This window comes from Vigna umbellata, chromosome 6, assembly GCF_029865625.1.
Source record: "Vigna umbellata cultivar VRB3 chromosome 6, Vumbellata_1.0, whole genome shotgun sequence".
NCBI classification, from domain to species: Eukaryota; Viridiplantae; Streptophyta; class Magnoliopsida; order Fabales; family Fabaceae; genus Vigna; species Vigna umbellata.
The window spans coordinates 22292944-22295835 of NC_142170.1; the positions used below are offsets into that span (position 1 = coordinate 22292944).

A 2892-nucleotide genomic window follows, 5' to 3' on the forward strand; every position below is an offset into this window, starting at 1 on the left:
TAGTAATCTTTAAATGAATGATCACATCGTTTTTGTATTCAAGGTTTAATCTTATCAAATTCAATAAGATTTATTTTTTTTACTTTATTGGACCTTGTCAAATTTAAACAATAAATTCCATTAAAACTTTGTTAGGGTTTCACATTGTTCTTCAAGTGACATAAAATAAAAGGAATTAATTATCAGAATCAAATATGTACCTAAAGATCACTACAAAACAAAATCAAAAAATATTAACGAATTCTGAAATATGTATATTAAAATATATATACACTAATAAACTACAAAAAAATTGTTATTTTTCTTAAATTGTCTAACAAGATAATTCAAGATTCAATACATAATTAATATTGTCTCGTATTAACTTAGTTCAATTTTTTTATAAAACATATATGTAACACGTAAATTTTATATTAAGAAACTAAGATTAAGTAAATAGCAAACTGATATTAACAAACAAAATCTCATATAGTACTGGTTAGTAGAAGTTTGCAAAATAAAAAACGACTTTTTAAAGATATATTCAGCTGTGTAATATAGTTCCAAGAAGTTATGCACTTTTGTCTATGCTGTGAACTTACGTATGATCAACAAAAATTGGATCAAAGAAATTGATTGTTTCTTACACGACCGAACATAGAAAGAAACATATTTTTATTACTATTGTCAATTTATATATTACAACTATATTAAAAACTTGTCTTAATTATTTGATAAAGTTGATTTAGGAAATAAATGAAAAAATTACTTTTTTTTATCGATAATGTTAATAATATTATGTTAGTGGATGAACAAAGAATATGAGTAAATTAAGACCTTAACTCATAGATAAACAATAACTCTTTAAAATATACTAAACAAACCATGAAAGAGAACAATGAGCACTAGGTTTAAATAGTAATATTTCCATAATTTAGTACAAATTAAGCGATCAGATAAGCATCATAAGATCCAACAGGAGCATCTTATTTGAGCACTACGTAGCTGCAGATAGTGAAGGATGATTACATAGCAATTAAACTCATATATTCACGTATTTATATGTGTGTGGATTAACACCTGGACTCAAACAGTTGGATAAGAGGCACTGGTAGCAATTCCACATAAACCTTCCTTGGCACGTATATCTCTCTTCATCCTCATGTACCCTTTCTCACCCCATTCAGTTCCCCATGAATTCTTTACTAGCCAATACTTACTACCATCACCACCTTTTCCATAACCAACCACTGTAACAGAATGATCAGTTTCAGTTCCACACTTTCCTGTAAAAATCCCACTTGAATAAAACTGGAAATCATATTCTCCAGTTTCCACATAAGCTGACACTGGTTGATGTGCCACAGCTTTCATGAGTGCCTTTTCACTGTTAGCAGGAACTTTCTCGTATCCTTTGATCTTAGCCACACCATGACTTTCCTTCTTAACCTTACAACTCTTGTTAACCCCTTTGTAGGGGTAGTTTGTTTCACTTGCTATTCCTCCTTTCTTAGCAAGAAACTCAAAGGCATCTTCCACATAACCACCAATGCATCCCTCGCTGTCACCTCTCACACAATCTACCAGTTCTTGTTCTGACAGGGATACCAATTCACCTTTAGTTATATGATGAAGACCCTCGATTGTGGCCACAGCTGAAAATGCCCAACAACTTCCTGTTTTCACAAACAAAACCAAGTTGATTTATATTAGAAATTTTTCAATGGAGCACCAATGGAATATAATTGAAATGATGAACGTAGAGAGCAGAATCTTACGACATGTGCCTTGGTCCTTGATCGGAGTAACAGCACCTTTTTTCCTCCAGTCCACGGTAGCAGGAATCTCAGTGACACTGTCGTACCTAAACGATGATGTTTCTGTTTCTGTCCATACGCTATGTTCCTTCTTCTGACCATTAATTAGTAAAGCCTTAAACTCTTCGTTATGGAGGTCAGCAAATCGGTTAATGCTTAGGTTGAAAGGTTTGTCCCCAGCAGCATTGAAGGACTCAATGAACTGCAAATTGTTCTTGAATATTTGGAACCGTTTTTCCCTCTCGGCTGCATCCTTGTACACCCTACCATGATGTGCCATCCACTTTTCATGTTTCTCCGATAACAAGGCCTCGGGCAACCTTCGAGACACTACATGGCTATTCCACAAAGTGAAAACAAGCAACAAAATTAAAACATAGTTGTTTTGGCCAAATGAACTCATCAAGTAATTCAGGAAAACAGGTTTAGAGCACGTTTTGTTGAAGTATTCTTTGTCACACAGACAAAGAAAATTGGTTTAGTTTTGAGCAAAGGCTGTTACAACTTACAACTTACAACTACAAGTAATTTATAGTGGCGAGGGGCTCTTGAACACTAGTGTTTCATAGTTCATGAAATAGTCGTTACCACAAGCTCAACTTGATTTCCTACTCAGATTCTTAATTACCTCCTCTGAATAACCTGGGACATGCTAATTTGTTGGAGTCTTGAAGTCAACATTCAACTAAGGATCCTTTTCCGGTCCACTTGATTCATGCATCGGTGACCACAAGGTCCCTTTCTGATTCCTACTTTGATGTGCTTCAAATATAATTCAACGAAGAAAAGTCTTACCATCTTTCATATCTTTAAAAGAAGTGTTATTATTCTTCAGGCCCAAAAAAATGTTATTATTATAGTATTTTTTTTCATCCCATTTAATGTTTGCCTCTTTCTTCTTCTATATTTTACTCATATAATTTATGTTTTTTTTTTTCAAAATTCTATCATGAACCAGAATAAAATGTACCCTAACCAAGAGTTTCACTAGAAAAAATGACTAACCTTTATTTTCATCTAAAATTAATTATGAATATATAGATTTAATTATTTTTAGGTTTCTTAAATTTAAACTAATTTTGGTTCCATCACTTTC

The 2892-nt window shown here is 32.6% G+C and overlaps 1 protein-coding gene across 1 annotated transcript; it reads right to left on the minus strand.

Annotated features, from left to right (window-relative positions):
* Window positions 1–822: 822 nt before the first annotated feature.
* LOC124835109 (senescence-specific cysteine protease SAG39-like) lies at window positions 823–2386 on the minus strand. Its single transcript, XM_047309988.2, has 2 exons — window positions 1758–2386; window positions 823–1655 (listed from the first exon to the last, which is right to left on the minus strand). The coding sequence occupies exons 1-2, from the start codon at window positions 2197–2199 to the stop codon at window positions 1066–1068; spliced, it is 1032 nt and encodes a 343-aa protein (XP_047165944.2). The 5' UTR covers window positions 2200–2386; the 3' UTR covers window positions 823–1065.
* Between the last annotated feature and the right edge of the window lie 506 nt (window positions 2387–2892).